The sequence below is a fragment of the Convolutriloba macropyga genome, chromosome 3, assembly GCF_964194025.1.
Source record: "Convolutriloba macropyga chromosome 3, txConMacr16.3, whole genome shotgun sequence".
In the NCBI taxonomy this organism is placed as follows: Eukaryota; Metazoa; Xenacoelomorpha; order Acoela; family Convolutidae; genus Convolutriloba; species Convolutriloba macropyga.
In genome coordinates, this window is record NC_134470.1 from 70,993,015 (window position 1) to 71,007,401 (window position 14,387).

At 36.3% G+C, this 14,387-nt stretch overlaps 1 protein-coding gene across 1 annotated transcript; it reads left to right on the top strand.

The window, feature by feature from the left end:
- The first annotated feature begins 2,252 nt into the window (after nt 1-2,252).
- Nucleotides 2,253-12,509, top strand: LOC142337258 (uncharacterized). Its single transcript, XM_075386413.1, has 2 exons — nt 2,253-4,495; nt 12,027-12,509. The coding sequence occupies exons 1-2, from the start codon at nt 2,491-2,493 to the stop codon at nt 12,356-12,358; spliced, it is 2,337 nt and encodes a 778-aa protein (XP_075242528.1). The 5' UTR covers nt 2,253-2,490; the 3' UTR covers nt 12,359-12,509.
- The last annotated feature ends 1,878 nt before the right edge of the window (nt 12,510-14,387 follow it).

The following is a 14,387-nucleotide window of genomic DNA, read 5'->3' on the forward strand; positions in this document are numbered from 1 at the left end:
TAAAGAAGACTCGTTGATGTTAAGATGAAGAGAAAAAGACAATTTACATTTCTTGCATTTAACATCTTATAATTATAGTGCCTTGAACAGTGTCATGTCGTAAAATTGTTTGAAGTTTTGTCTTATTTCTGTATAATTTTTGTGGGCTCGTGACTTAGTCTCATTATTAACAGGCCCAATCCATAGCTTTTTGTTGTCAACCTAAGTCTGTTATAACTTCTGAAAAAAATGTTTTCAAAAACAAATTTGGGTTTTCCAGCTTTGTCTTTTTTAAATAATTTTTCGGTCGATTTGTAATTCAGTCTCTGTAAACACAGGTCACAACCCGTTTCCAGTGAGCTGTAATTTATTCTTTATAATGTTTTTAGCTTCAAACATTTGTGTCTCGGCTTTGTTACTACTTTTACTACGAGATTTCATAAAATGTTAGATTTTTATGTATTTGTACATTTCAAAGGATTTTTGGTTTCTTTTTAAATTATAACAATAATCGTTGATCCCATTGGCTTTGAAGTTTTGCGCAATTGACCATTGGATAATGACATGTCTCAACTGCTTCCTATGTAGTTATAAATGAACATTTTCAGTTGAGATCTAATGACATTAGAACTGTGAAATTAATTGTTTTTTGTTTTCAAAAAAGGAAAAGCATCTTTGAATTTCGCACCTGTTTGTACTTTTTTGCCGACCTGTTAACCAGTTGCATTGATGACAGGTCCAGTATATTTCTAATGAAGTATGTGTTAAATTGTTTTGTTTTGGTTTTTATCTGATGCGAGTTTGATTTTGTTATGTCTTTTTTATTGTAGACATCGCGTTTTGGTTGTAAATAATGTTTGTCGTTTGATTTTTATTATTGTCCTTTCTATTAGCGCTATTATGAAGAACTTTCATCAGCTCTCTAGCTAGGCATTATCGTATTTCATTGGTTGTTTATTGAATGTTGTATGTTTTTGAAAGTTTTCTATCTCTTCATCATTTGGTAGCCGAGATCGTGGATGAGCGGGGTCGGAACATTATGTTCGTACGCACATTAATGAGCCTCTTTGTTAGTCTATATCTGATCAAAATTGCGCCTTGTGCTGGAAAGACAATACTAGCTCATAATTTCAATTAAAAAAAGACGAGAACCTAAGTGAAAGTTGCTTGAGCAATTGACAGCGGCGTTCAAAAAAAATATCGTAAATATTCTCCTTCAGTGTTTGCGCTCAAAAACACTCTCAAGCACGCTAACACACACACACACACACACACACACACACACACACACACACACACGAACGCAAAAGCATATATGCACAGATTATGAATTTATTGTGAATTGTAACTTTGCGCGAGAAATCAAAACGTCGATCCTTCTTTTTCTTCCTAAGAAAGCAAAATTTTGAATTTCTAAAATCCCAAGATCGATTCAGTATTCACGAGCTTTTGAATCATACCTTATTCAATTCTATGAGCGAAAATGGCTTTGGGCGTCTTACAAAACAATTATACTCTGCCCCCCCCCCCCCCCCCAATGTGGCGTTGGAGAGAGAAAAGAGCATAACTGATGACATGACATTTTCCGTTAAGTTATTGTGAAGCAGTTGTATGAAGACATTAAACTTCTGACGCATTATTTCGAGCAGAAATTTGAAAATCAATCTGGATGAGATCAAGCGAAATAAAAATACCTGAAAGTTGCGACAAGGACGAACATTTTTGGCTGTTTAAACTAGTTTTTTGCGTTGACACTGTTCTTTTGGTCTGAACAATGTCACTTTTTTCTGTTTTCTATGTCAGAGACAGAGATATAGTGCCAGATGTAACATCCGTTACCTCGTAAAATTAAACGAAATTGAAGAAGTTGGTAAAAATTAAATTTATCAACTTCTATTTATTTGTAATCTGGTGTATTCAAATTTGGTTATACCCAGAATTTTTGGGCCCTTGCTATTATTTCCTTTATTTTTGGGCCAGAGATTTTTGCTGGGTCAAGTCGATTTTCACAATCTAATTGAAGCCGTTTGGGTCGTACTCTTTGATATGAGAAAATTTTAATAAATCTTTTCACGCCATTGAGGTTCATATCCCTGGTCAAAATTGTTTCTTTGACTGACATCTTGTTCAAGCATTTCACCCAAAGCAAAGTAATCTTGCTTTGTTTTGAATGTAAATAGTTTAGTTATGATGGGTTTATTCTTTGAATTGCTATTAAAATTTGCATCACGCATCAAACAGATAGTAATTTTAGGAATTCAACTGTTTAATTGTTCGACATTATACACCTCTCAATTATATGCCAATAAAATCAGTTAAGGTCAATTTTGAGCTATTTGAAACACTTATTTAAATCTACGTTTTATCAGGGTAGTAGCATTTTTGAAGCAGCTGTCGCAGTAACTAAGAATTTCCTGGCCGGTACAAAAGCGCAATTATTAAATCAAATTAAACTTTGGTTCAAAAAATTCTGTTTTTCGAATCGCTGAATTTCACGTTTCTTATATCGAAATGAACACGGTTCAGTTCAGGTACGTCGGGGAACTAATTAGAAAACCCCTAGACACTTTCGACCGCTTGAAAACTCTTATCAGTAAATTCATAAGTTTACTCGAACTGTATGAAGAAATTTGCGATGACAAGCACGAATGCAAACGTTTGAGATCCGAGTTAAACGAAATTCAGAAAGTTTTCTCTAAAGCTCAGAAGCTGCTGGAACCAAGTGGCCTAACTCATTCCTCACAAATTGTGGACGATTCCGAAAACTACATCCATAACGCTCCGATGGATCCGAAAGCCGCCATAGACTTTGCAAACTGGAATGTCCACGCACTCAAAACACTTTCGCAAACCGAGAACGCAGTATGGGATTTACAAGAGAAAACCAGAGACCAGAAACAGGTTGAATCGAAACTGCTAGCCAGGAAAATGAAACGAGAGGGTGCTTTGGTCGGCAAGACTCCTAAGAAGTTGGAAATTTACAAAGTTAAGGGCACTCCTGTTTACGAAGAGAAGAACGCAAGAATTCGCACTTTACGAATCGGAACAGATGTGGTCGACTCACGTTTCAAGGACACCAAAGTCATAATGACAGTGGGAATGACCGGAAGTGGGAAAACTACAATGGTTAATGCCTTCGTCAACTACCTCTACGGCGTCGAATACAATGACTCTTTCCGTCTACAACTCGTTACAAAGGATGAAGAAAAATCGGAACGCGGCGGGGGCGCTGCAACCGAAGCTTTAAGTATGACGTCATGGGTGACGGGCTATGAGTTGAAATGGCAACCTGGGTTTAAGTTTGATTGCAACATTCTGCTAATTGACACACCCGGATTCGCTGATCCTAGAGGTTTGCACAGAGATCGAGAAATCGTGGAAAGTATTCAGCAATTCTTTGAAGATGACTATACGTGCACTGTCGATGCTATCGCTTCTGTAGTTTTTGTAATGCCGGCAACAGTTACAAAACTTACAGGCGAACAAAAGTACTGCATTGACCAAATTTTGCATCTTTTTGGCAAAGACCTGAGCAAAAACATGTCGATGCAGTTCACATTTGCCGATGATCAAGATCCGCCACCTGCATATGAAACTGTGAAATTTGATGACATTCCTTTCGTTGATTACCACCGCGTGAACAATTGCTGTCTCTACGGAGACAGAGGTCAACTCAACCAGATTCTCTGGAATCAAAACCAAGAGATGTTAGTCTCTTACTTTGAAAACTTGGTGTCAATTGAGGTGACTGATTTGCACTTGACCAAAGCTGTTCTGAAGGAGAGGGACAACCTCAAAGCTCTTTTGGAAGACCTCAGAAGACGAATTGACGATGCAATGAGTCTGTTGAGAAACATGGAATCGTGCATTGACGCGGTTTTGTCACTGGACGATGCAGCATTTCATTTGAAAACAGAGCTGACATTTATGACACATCGAAAGGTTCTTCAGACTGTCCAGTACTACTGTATGAACTGTAAAAGGTGTGAAAAAACCTGTCACTCTGGGTGTAAAACTATGTGGAACTACTGGTGCTCAGCCTTCGACTCGTCCGGAAAATGCCGAAGTTGTGATGAAAATTGCGACAAAAGCGAACACGTGAAGGAAAATAAATTGTACAAAACTATCACGACACAAGTCAGCCAAACAGTCGAAACTTTATTGAAAGATTACTGCATTGAAGAAGATGATCCGTATGCCGAAAAGAAACTGCTTTGTGAAATTCTGGAACGGTACCGCGTCCAGAAAGAGTTTCTGCTCCACAATATATTCATAGCAACTTCCATAATAAAGAGACTTGATAAAATTGCGTTGCGAAATTCGTTCTTGACTCAGGAAGACTACATCAAACATCTGATACAGCGTGAAATGCTAAATAGCAGTTATTCTGAGGATGAAAAAATGTGCAGAATTGACATGTTGCAGCAACTTCTTGAAGTTGTTCGACTTGCAAGCTACATGCAAATGCGTCAGGAAAATGTCAATATAAACATCGGAACTATTTGCGGGACATTTGGTAAGTCGTTGTTTTCAACCCAATGATTAACAGTTCACAAAAGTTACAGCTTCACTCTTGATCTTAGAAACATCAGAAACACTGAAAGAGCGCCACCAAGCCAATTGATAACGGAAAACAAATCGTTTCTTATGGCGAGTGGACATAGAATAAAACTGTTTATCACCAATTTTCGTTGAAAAAAATGGTTAAATGGAGATACAGGCCGAAAACGATCAGCAACTTTAAAAACTGTTTCTTTGATTAATTTTGTGTCGCACGAAAGTAGCACTAAAGTTGCGTCCCTAGTCGTCTTCACACTTAGGTCGCACCAAATGTCTTGATCGCACAAAAGTAGCACTAAAAAATTGGTCGCGTAAAAGTCGCGTAAAAATTTTCACTAAAGTCTGATATAAGGCCTTTTGGGCCTGGCTCGGTCTGATTATGGGCGCACGAAAGTCGCACAAATAAAATGGTCGCATAAAAGTCTGATCAGGGGTAATTCTGATCTGGCACGGTCTGAGCAGTGATTGAAATCTGGAGATAGCCTGATCAGAGGTGGCTTGGGTCTGGGATCTTAACCCGTGGAGACGAAATCTTTATTTCAATTGACTTAAAGTTGCACAAGATACGGCTCTACTTAAATAATGACGCATTCCAAGAGTGACCATAACGACTCAGCAAAAAAGGTTTAGTTTAATCGAGTTTGAGTGTTATATAACATGCTTTTTAAAAGCTAATTTTGACCGGCCTTTGTCCTTTTAATGGAGAAACAGAAAACAATTGAAAAATTTTGAAAAAACTACCAATTGTTGAAGATGTACATTCCAATTTTTGGGTATCTGACGATAAAAATGAGGTTTGATTTGTTTTCACTTTTACTGCTCTTTCACTAATACTAGTGCGGGTCTTAGTAGTAGTTCTAATATTTACAGGCAAGACCAAGACACAGTAAAAGCAAGGCGTAAAAAAGTACAACCAATTCGTTAACGTTTCATCCATTCTTAGATCGTCTTTATTTACAATAGTGTGAGTTATCTTCAAGGAATAACGTACGTGTCTAATCGCTATTGTTTTTTGTTTTGCAAACGAAAAGAGCTCCAAAATTACTTAAAATAGCGTAAGTGAAATAATTTGTTCCTGAGATTTTAAACGGTTTGAGTTTTTAAGGAACTATAATACATTATCATTGTATACCTTCAGCGGTCCAGTTTTTGAAAAATTAAGCGCACCTGAAAAAAAATACAGCATTTATCTAAAATATATGGTATACCTGTTGTAATTTCATCGGGAAAAAATGATATGTTAATTTATACGCTGGTAGTAAGGAAATTTGAAGATCAAATTAACATCAAAAACTTATTTTCTCCGCTCACGTCACAACCCAAATTTTGTCTAAAAATTGGCCAGGCTATATTGAAAGTTGTACCTTTGAGACCAAGGTAACGTCGTGCTATATTCAAAGCAAAAAATTAGAAGCTGTTCTATTATATTTTTGCGAGGTAAAAAACGAATGCGAAAAATCTAAATTTTATCGAACAAAATTTCCTGCAATAAAGACAGGAGTAATATTTAATAGTGACCAAAGTTAAAATGAAAACCAGACACCGTGTGAGATAAATTGAATGTAAATGCGGGGCGAACGCAGCAAAGAATTTATAAAATATACAAGATATTTCCATAACAGAATTTTCAGGATCAAAAAAATGAAAATTCCATTACAACAAAACTTTTGCAAATCCTGACAAGCAGCAGAAAGTTCCAACTAAAAACGTTACTCATTTTGTCTAATATAATTTTGTAGATACAAAACAGTTCGGCACTTTTGTGCAAAAACATTCCACATAATTGTCAATTTTTTCCAAAATTTTTTTGATCTATCATTTTTTAAAATAATATTACTGCCCTCATGGAATATAAACACTTTTGCAGGCTATAGACGCCTTCTGGGTTCATAAATGTTGGGCTTGTGAATTGAAGTTTTCCTCCAATTTTTTTTTGATTAACGAATGAATCAATCAGAACGTTTTGCCGGTGACACTCAAATTGACAGCTGTTATTCAGCTGCGCAAAAAAGAGATTCAACGTGAGCATTGAATAAGAGAAGTTACGCACCGACAAATCCCAGAATTTGAATCTCATTGCATTGTGATTTTGTCATTAAAATTTTAGCTCAAGTTTCTTTCTATCTGAGAGAGCCAATAAACTAGGATATCGACAGAGCTAAAATTATACATTTAGTATTTCTAACTTTTTGTAAAATATTTGATTCACTGCATAACAAAAAATTGCTTCAAAAGTTGGCAGCTCTTGGATTCATGTGCTGGTTTCACTTGTTTTTAATATTTACAAGAACAACCCCAACAATTAAGAAACAGCCTGATTGTTGTGATAAACTTAAAAACTAGATTCGATTTGACTCATTATCTATCTGAACGTCAACAAATTAAGAGGGATGAGCCAGCGAGGCAAAAGCCATTAATTTTTTAACCAAATTTGCAGAGGAAATCTTTAGAAAGAGACAAATTCGCGCGACCTGTATTGAGCTTCAACAAAAAATTTTGTGTCTAAATTGAAAAACCTGCAACGTCTTCTGAATCATGGAAGCCTAATTGGAAAAACAGATCGGATTATTTGGCAAGATACCTTGAGTAACTCAATCACCCCGCACTGAATCATAAACAACATCTCGCAAAGCTTTGATAAGCTGATAGCAACATATAAAATTTTCCAACAGAACATTAAAGCTAGACGTTTTTACACGCCCTGATTATTTAATAAGCTCTCTGAACGTAGAATTGCCTTTATTATCTCAGTTCGGAAACATCTTTTTGTCGAAAAGTAAACAGAAATCACCGTGGTTTATCCAAGAAATTATCAAAGTCCCTCCTGAGGTTAGTAATGAAATCAATTTTGTAAATATCATTTCGGCACACGAGAGAAACTTTAGGAAACTAACTCTAAAGCAGCGATCTAGGATCAAAAAAAAAAGTCAAAGAGTATCAAATAGAAACCGAAGTTACGAAAAATGGCTCAACAATAGCAGGACCAAACAGAAAAAGCAGATGATCGGTTAATATAGTGGTCAGTTGTTGTATATTATCATCATTGCTTGTTCGTGTGTTTTGATTTTCCTTTTTTGTAAGCAGTCCTCTGGTAGCTTCCGAGTTTTTCTTTACTTGGAGCGATCTGGAAGTTTGTTTGCAAAGAAGATTATACGTTAGTTTACTTCATAATACTTTTACAAAACATTTTTGGATTATTCTTTATCTTAATAGGCTGTAGCACTCTAGCCATTATCTGCGCATCTACCTACCATTAGACCTTCAAGCAGTTAAAAATGTAAGAAAAATAATGAGACAGTTGGCAATTCAGAGGGGAGCGTTTTACCGTTACAGACAAATCTAATAAAATTGAGTTACCCCAGATAACTTTTACAGGCCAGACACCTCTCGTTAAAGAAAACAACCAACGCTCCCGTATGTCCCTGATTCCCGAAAAACTGGCATCCAGAAGGCATTAGAAGACCTAATACCAAACATGGCCCAAAAAATGAAAAAAAGAATAAGTTAAACAATTCATGCTAATGTCGAAGATAAACTCAAGTCCCTCGGAGCGGTGTCAGAAGATCACAGCGCGACTTTGAGTGACGTAAAATAGAAATAAAAACTATATCTGAGACAGAGTTCCGGCAAACATATAACCGACGCGACAACATTAAGATACTCGGGCTACCAGATTAATCCTCAGGGAAGGAAGCGTACGAAGAGACAAGCACCGCTGTGGTCAACTTTGCATCAGAAATGGAGTCAAGTTGGAGGAAACCGATATTTCAATAGCGTATAGACTGTCGTCGAAAGGTCATCTCAAGCCCATTATTGTTAAATTTGCTCGTAGATCAACTAAAATCGCTATGCTGAAAAGGATGAAAGTTATCCCATCCAACCTGAGAGCCAAAATCTACAAAGACATCAGCAGAGAACGACTGGCTTTTTTCAATTTGATGCGAGGCGATATTCGATTATATGCAGCTTAGACCAGAAAGGGTGTAGTTTTTTACGAATGGAAAGCTGATGGAATTGTTCAAAAAATAAACGGATAACACGAAGGGTGTGTAGATCTGAGTTTCAAAACAACGTCTTTTCCAGACGGTACGAGGATAACCAAACTCGAAACGAATAAGCCCTTTCGGATCGATGTTGGATTCTGATTATGACAAAATAAATAAACAGATTATAAATTTTGTAGATATGTACAAGCAGTTTGAACGTGAGATCCATTAGGAAACTCTATGCCTAACTAGAAAAACTTGTTTTCGGTTTGGGTTTCCAGCCTGATATCTTATGTCTGAGTGAAACCTGGTTGTCAAATGATGACAAAATAAAAATTTACACGATAAATGGTGATAACCAGCTAGCTCTTAAAAACAGAAAAATGGATAAAGGTGGAGATGTCATGATTCATGTAGGAAATTCTTTTAATATAGTCAAAATTTGTGAAAAATTGTTCAGAGTCCATTTTTGCTGGAGTTAGTATACATAACAGAGAATTTAATCTGATGGTTATTTATAATAAACCTAGTGCTAACAATAAAGCCTGTAAGTAGACTCGAAAAGAAACTTGAAACACACTACAACGCTGCATCTCAAAAGGTTATATGTGGTGACATTAACCTAAAGACGGTGGAAAATAATCAGTCGACGAGAGATTACAAAAATTTAATAACCGCAAGCCGATTCGAGTTAGCTCCAGAAACACCAACAATCGTTTTGAGACACTGAGCCACCTTTCTTTATCACTTATTTCATCATAATTTCGAGCACCCAAAATAGGATGTACTGGTGCTAGAAGTCCTTTCTGCCCACTACCCAATTGTTTTAAATTAAAAAAAAATCACGCAGAAAAAAGTGCAGACATTTTCAGTTTAAGAGATACAAGATTCTTTAAAAAAAAAATTGGGGGAAAGTTTCCAAGTCGACTTAGAAACGGAATTATCCAAGATATATATGGATATAGTTCTAGCCCCAGACGCTTCTACAGCATTTGATGTCTCCAATAAAGCTTTCTTGTCGGTTGTAAATGATTACGCGCCACTGAAACAATCAACAATTAAATACCAAAACCTGCCTAATGGTTTTCATAATCAACTTAAAAAACTTACGTGCGAGAAGTAATAAGGCACATGCAGACTGGATAAAAGATAAGGAACATCTTAGAGCTAAAAAGAAATTAAAAGACGCGAGATTGCGCTTTGAAAAGAATCTTAGATTAACGAAAGCCATGTTCTCCAAGAAAAAAATCACATCTTTTAAAAAGAATAAACGACAAATTTATGGCCTGTTAAATGAGCTGACTGCTGAAAACAATGAAAGTAAATAAAAACACTTATGCTTGAGTCATGCAGGAATAACTTCGAAAGTCCTTCATTGCGGGATAATGCTAATCGTTTTAAAATTCTTTGTAACTATTGGTTCTGAGATGAGTAAAAATCTTAATGGAGAATTTGTATGTCTGGTGCCTAAATCTCAACAATCTATGTTCCTCTTTCAAGCAAAAGAGCTAGTTTTTAGACATTTAGAAGCTGTACTTTTTGGAGATGATACAATCTTGACCGCAATTGGACTAAAGTGCGCTGATATCAAGGAAACTTTTTAACGACTTGTTAAATTCCAATAAATCAGTAGTGAAGATATCAAAAAACAATTCAAATGATTATACAAGCTGACAATATGATAAGGAAATCGGCGCAAAGATTTTTCTCTAAACTGTGCTTTCATTGAATATAAACCGGCGTGTATAACTTAAATGTTACCATTGACTCGAAGAAATCTTTCATTTGCAATATACAATCAGAGGGAAAAATTTAGCAAACCGTCCGGTCTTAGGTCAAAACTAAGAAATTTTTTTCCTAGGCTCAATTAATTGATTAATACAAAAACGTGCATCAATCCTATTGGTCAGTATGGTGTCTTTGTTTACGCATGTTGCTGTTGTAGATCACGGCTACCTAACTTCTCTCTGCAAAAAACTTGAAGTTCTTCAACTTCAAAAGGAAAAGCGATACACGCGAAGATAGTTTCGTGAATCAGTCAATTCTTTCAGTTTATGAAAAAAATCTCTATGAATTACTTAAATTTGCCTTGAAAAAGTCCTAAATGGACATCACGGCGAAGCTTTTTGTGATGACAAATTTTCCTATCACCATGTAGAGGTCACCACGAGATTGTCATAATCAAATCTCAAATCTCAATCAGAATTTAAAAACAAAATTAAGCGCTTCCCAATAAAATTACGGGCCTGTAAATGGTACAGTAAGTTAAAAACAATAGGCTTAATTCCGTCTTATGCAATCACCTCAATATTTCCTACCTTGTCTGTAACAATGAACTATCTAAATTGTTATTTAGTTTGTAGCGTGACTTAACAGGAGCTCTTCTCAGAGATCAACAGGCACCCCACCAGTTCGTTATTAAAGTATTGATCTCTTGATATTTGGGACATGCATTAGTTAGTGACTGGCTGGGGTCAGAAGCAGCTCATAGAGCCGTCTTCCCGGCACATTGGTTTTTCCTTCGGGCCCAAATTCACCCGAGGCCCCAAATGTTTTGTTTTTTTTTGCGCTAAGCACCAGTTCTCCTACAGTAACGTGGTTTCAAGGGCTTTCATCTGGGTGTTAAGCTGCCCATTTTTGAGTAAAGTTGTTTATTATTATTTTAATAGATTAGGAAAATTACACCAATCATTGAGTTTATCCTTTCCCCATTTACCGTTTGGATACTAAGCATGTCAAGGTTTTAAGAATTCTGATGAAGTGTTTGCTGGGCGTTTTAAGAATGCTGATGTTGTCGTTATACTGGGCGTCATGTTGCGCATTTTAAATTATGATTCGAAGTATTTTTTTAAAAAAAGATTAAGGAAGGCAATTTACACCAATCATTAAGTTAACCCTTTCGTCATTTACCATTTTGATACTAACCAAGTGAAGGCGTTGAAATTGATGCTGAGCTTGATTCAATGATTTTAGCATTATACCAATTTTTTGCTAAGTCTGAAATATTTGCTTTTGTTAAATAGTAATTTTCCGTCTTTTTTATATACGCCGTGTAAAATTTGCTTCTTGAATTCTTGATCTATTGCCTGGGCAAACTAAAAAGAAGTTCACAGTGACTCGTTGTTTGCCCCATCCATATGTAAATATGGTTGTTTTTGCAGTGTATTGTTAATATGCATCTTCTTCTTCTCTTAAGAAACAGTTTGCTGATGATTGCGTCGATCAAGCCAAGGCAGCGAAGCAGCTCTCAATGAGTTGCAGACCGGCATAAAGCACTTTATTTCTATTCATTAAATATTTCAATGCGCATCAGCTAACAAATGCTGCTGAAACTGTATTTATATTTTTTAAGGAAACAAACGAGTCAAATGGTTCCGCAATTTCAAAGTGATCCATGAGGCTTAGTTTTCGGTAGACATACAATAAGTACAAAATAAAATAAGTTGCTGTGAATGTTCTTGTGAGTAATTAAATTAAAATCACATTTTTTTTCATTTACAGATTACAACACAAAAACGAGGTCAGTGTCTGCTCGGAGAGTTGCCCGAGAAGATTTCCAAGATGCGTACCAGGCGCAAATCATGGATATATGGCTGAATATGAACGGGGGATATGAGCGAAAAATCGACTCAAAGTTGAACAATTTCCAACTTAAAGTTCTCGATGAATCGGTTTATGAAGAACAGAGAGAGTCGGGATTCTTCCATAGGGCCAAGACAATGTTTAATGTCCAGGGTGGTAGCAAAAATACAGGGAAGGCGCGACTGCTAGACAGGAAGGTGATTGGCAAATCGGGTTCTAAAGATAATCTTCCGAATTACCCCACTCTTTGATTACTTAAAAAACAACAACGTACTGCAACGTATCTGCTTAATTTTGATTACTTTGACATAAACTTTCGAAGTTATTTAACACCTGGTAGCTATACTGAACAAAGAAAGTAACTTCTCAAGTTTGGTTACCATGACATTTTCAGTGTCAGGTTACAACCCATTTTATAGTTCTAATTCCAAGAGGCATGTATACCAACTATCCCTTAACATTGATAACATGCACGCATGGTCTGATAATTAGTCTGGTAATTGTAGCTGTTCAGTATATACCCAGTTGCCCTTTTTGTTGAAACGATATTACTTTCTGTTAATAATTAAGTAGCTTAGAATAATTTAGTTAACTAAGTTAATTAATTTAGTTATTAAACTATTTAATTTAATCTTTAGCGAGCTATAAAAGTGCGCCACGATTTCCTCGTGCGGGAACCAATTTTTGTGGAACAGAAAATGCATTCAAACATGAACAGTCACGTTAGAGCAAGCGAAAGTAACTTGCGACAATAACGAAGGCGTTCTATAAAAATATTGTGCACAGCATGTCTCAATTCTCCCTCATTCAACGTCTTTGCTGAAAGTTTAATCTGATTGAGAAACTTGTTTTTTATGAAAATTTAATGACAGATAAGACATCGTTCTTTTTCCCTATAAGTTTTGTTTTCAAATTACTTTCTGATCCCAAAAATTGCTCAAAATAGTCGCTTTCAATCTTTGTTATATAACTGTTGAATTATGCTTTTGAGTTTGATAGAAACCGTTAATGTTTTTAAATATTTCACCCAAAATATTTCAGTGAAGGGACCCATTTGTAACAGTTAATTATTTTTCGCGCGTTCCGCCTCTCTAGATATTTGCCTGGAATCTTTCAGCAGAAAGCATAAATTTTGCTCGAGTACATTCTGTCAATTTTCTACTGTTGTCCAGGATAGTTGTCAACAACGTTTTAACAGGATAAAAACAAAGTAAATAAACCTAATTGATAATTATTCGCACAAAAGTCTCTCGCAATACTAATTGCTAATTAGGGCAAAATGTACATTGTCCTTTACACGTTTGTTGGCACACACAAAATTTAAAAAAATCGTGAAATTTTTAGCTTAGTGTGATAGGATTAACTCCTAATTACTGGCGGTGCAATGTTTGAATAGTTGCATCAGGCTTGGTAACTACGACTTTAGTAGTCAAGTAACGGACATCTAAAACAGGTCTTCATGGGTGTATCATATTCCGCTATTGATCTTAGAATACGTCGCTGAGCAACTGCTGTTGTTTAAAAGCAGAATGAGCGAGACGTAAATTTAGCCTTGACAAGTCGACATGATTTTACGCAAAATGTTGTGAAATTACACTTCTGTTCGAGGTGGTTAAAAACAAACGTAGCCGGTGGTAGAATACCAGAAACGACTTCAAGAGTCGGACAAAAACACTTAACTAACCATACCTATTTCAGAAATGTCGAAAAATAATAAAACAATATATAGTGAGAAACAAACAAATATGGGGATGGGCGGGGGTGTAGGTAGGAGTTGTGAGGAGGGGGGTAGGTTGGAGGGATGGTAAGGTAGGTCGGGGGATGTTGTGTAGGCAGGAGGTAGAAACGTGACCAGGGGTATGTAGGTGGGGGTTAGGTAGGTGTAGGGGGCTGGTATGTACTTTAGATATGTAGGGGGGTCTTAAATGGGATCAGAAATTGTTAAAATTGTCTCTTTGCCTTGAATATTACTAGCTAGAATATTACTAGCTAATTACTATACAATAGAAACAAGGCTACTGTTAAAGTCCAATGTTCGAAAACGGAAGCCGACGTTCAAAAAGAGGTAAATGTTCAAACATAACCGACTAAACGTCGGAAGAATTGCTCTCGAACGACTAGTGGGAGCTCTAATCAATTGCAGTCGGGGTGGGAGGGGGTGTACATGGGACTAAGAAAATCAATAGTGGGCTTCAAATAACCACATTAGAGGTTAACATATACCACTATTAAGATTTAAAGTGAAAAATGGCACCAGTTTCGGCGCATTTTTCATTTGAC